The sequence below is a fragment of the Cebus imitator genome, unplaced genomic scaffold, assembly GCF_001604975.1.
Source record: "Cebus imitator isolate Cc_AM_T3 unplaced genomic scaffold, Cebus_imitator-1.0 Scaffold102, whole genome shotgun sequence".
Classification (NCBI taxonomy): domain Eukaryota; kingdom Metazoa; phylum Chordata; class Mammalia; order Primates; family Cebidae; genus Cebus; species Cebus imitator.
Genome location: NW_016107417.1, coordinates 3,151,075 through 3,153,544, shown reverse-complemented (window position 1 = coordinate 3,153,544; position 2,470 = coordinate 3,151,075). Strand labels below are relative to the sequence as shown.

Genomic DNA, 2,470 nt, shown 5'->3' with positions numbered 1-2,470 from the left:
TCCTGCCTCAGCCTCCTGAGTAGCTGGGATTACAGGCACGCACCACCATGCCCAGCTAATTTTTTGTAGTTTTAGTAGAGACGGGGTTTCACCATGTTGACCAGGATGGTCCCGATCTCTTGACCTCGTGATCCACCCGCCTCGGCCTCCCACAGTGCTGGGATTACAGGCTTGAGCCACCGCACCCGGCCTGCGTGTTTTGGTTTTTTTAACCATCAAACAGATGATGTATATTACAGAATGACTTTCCTATTAAAGTTCTGGGGGACATTGAGGTGGTGGAGAGCTGCAGGCCCGAGTGTGCTCACTGGAGTGTTAAGGCAGCTGAGGGGCAACCCCTGGAAGTATTACATGTTCTAGGTCAGGGTCAGCCAGCCACAGCCAGCTTAAATAGCTTGCAAACTAAGAATGGTTTTTCCTTTTTTTCTTTTTGTTTTTGAGACAGGGTCTTGCTCTGTTGCCCAGGTTGGAGTGGAGTGGCATGATCTCAGTTCACTGCAGCCTCCACTCCCCTGGGCTCAGGTAATCCAGTAATCCTTCCACCTCAGCCTCCTGAGTACCTGGAACTATAGGCATGCCACCACACCTGGCTAATTTTTGAATTTTGAGTAGGGACAGGTTTTGCCACAGTGCCCAGGCTGGTCTCAAACTCCTGGGCTCAAATGATCCATCCGCCTCAGCCTCCCAAAATGCTGGGATTACAGGTGTGAGCCACAGCACCCAGCCAGTTTTTGCATTTTTAAGGGATCTTTTTAGGCTAAGCATAGTGGTTTGATCCTGCTATAGAAATGGGGTATCGAGAGCGGAGAAATTACAAGCAGGTGGGATTGTGTGGGACCCATCCTGACCCCATTTTGCTTCTCTGCAGGAAGTTGGAGCTGCCACCTGTGTCTGGACCTGTTGAAGGAGAAAGCTTCCATCTACCAGAACCAGAACTCCTCTTGATGTGGCCACCCCCTGCTCCCCGACATATCTAAGGCTGTTTCTCTCCTCCACTTCATTTTTCATACCCACTTGTCCCTTCTTCCTTCTCTCCTTCACAAGTCCAGAGAACCTTGGGGTGGTTGTGCCAGCCTGCCTCTGGCAGCTGCAAGCTGAGGTGGCAGCTCTGACCACTTCTGGCCCCAGGCCCTCAGGGAGAAAGGAGCAACATGCTGCCCCAAGGCGTACCTGTGGGCCTAGTTTCTGCTCTCCGTGAAGTGCATTCACTCTGCTTGCCTTGGGCCCAGGCCCTGGTGATCACAGGGTTCAAACAGTGTCCTCCTAGAAAGAGTGGGAGAGCAGCTCACTTCTCTCTCTGTTCTGCCTCCACTCTGGTGTCCAGAGTTTTCCCTTCCCCGAGAGGCAAGCCAGGCCAGGGCCTCTGTCTGAGGCAGCTGGGAGAGAACAGGCTGAGGCCACGTCCACAAGGAGTTTTCCATGCCCCTGTGCCGCTTAGCCTCACCTCTTTCCTCCAGAGTGGCTCTCTGCAACCCTGTCTTCCTGCTACATAGGGTTCTTTGCTGAAGTCAGGATGTTCTCGGTCACCCTCCTGGCTCTGCCCTGTCCTGTCCCACTCCACCCCATCCTAGGGGGAGTAGCAGCTTCACCTTGTTCTTCCCAGTGCTCTACTGGCTCACTGTCATGGGTGGTCTCCAGTGATCGAAGCATTGCCCACCCTTAGAATTTCTCATCTTCTGCCTCCCTTCTTATTCCTTTTGGTTTTGTGGGGAGAGGGGAAGGATCAGGGGGCCAGGCCAGCAGCTCGGGGGCCACAGGGAGATAGATAATGTGCCTGTTTTTTAACAAGACAAAAAAGCCTACCTCCAAAATCCCCTTTTTGTTCTTCCTGGACCTGGGCATTCAGCCTCCTGCCCTTAACTGAATTGGGAGCCTCTGCCACCTGCCCCGTGTATCCTGGCTCTCAGCTCATGGGGAAGCCACATAGACATCCCTTTCTTCCCTTGCACGCTCGCTAGCAGCTGGTAAGGTCTTTACACCCTAATTCCTCAAGTTTTCTGCTTAGTGGCACTGACATTAAGTAGTGGGAGGACAGTCCATGCCAGGACACCCTGGAGTAGCCTTCCCCCTTGGCCGCGGGCAGGCCCTAACTCACTGTCGCTTTGGAGTTGAGGTGTCTTTTTTTTTCTTTAATTCCTGTATTCTAAACATTAGTAAAAATAAATGTTTTTACACAGAGCCCTCTGCTGGATGGTTCATCTCCTGCCTCGCTCCATTTCATCCTAAGATTTATGGTGATTTTTAGAAACATTTTGAAATACAGCTTTTTTCCCCCAAAATTAAATTTCTTTTGTCGAACTCCAATATGTAAAGCGAATATAAAATTGGTTATTTTGTTAATTTGTTACATAAATTCAAATTTAGAACAGTTTTTTGTTATAAAGAACAATGAAGCTGGTTGTTTTTTTTTTTTTTTTTTTTTTTTTTTTTTTTTTTTTTTTTTTTTTTTTTTTTTTTTTTTTTTTTTTTT

General features: G+C 49.0%; 1 protein-coding gene across 2 annotated transcripts in view; it reads left to right on the top strand.

Moving 5' to 3' along the window:
* DPF2 (double PHD fingers 2) overlaps positions 1 to 2,179 on the top strand; it is an 18,275-nt gene extending 16,096 nt beyond the window's left edge. The window contains exon 12 of one of the 2 annotated variants that reach the window (XM_017537116.2): positions 869 to 2,179. In XM_017537116.2, the coding sequence (XP_017392605.1) occupies positions 869 to 945 (77 nt within the window). In that variant the 3' untranslated portion in view covers positions 946 to 2,179. The remainder of the gene's footprint in view (positions 1 to 868) is intronic. The other variant, XM_017537117.1, reaches the window with a different exon arrangement.
* Positions 2,180 to 2,470: the final 291 nt, after the last annotated feature.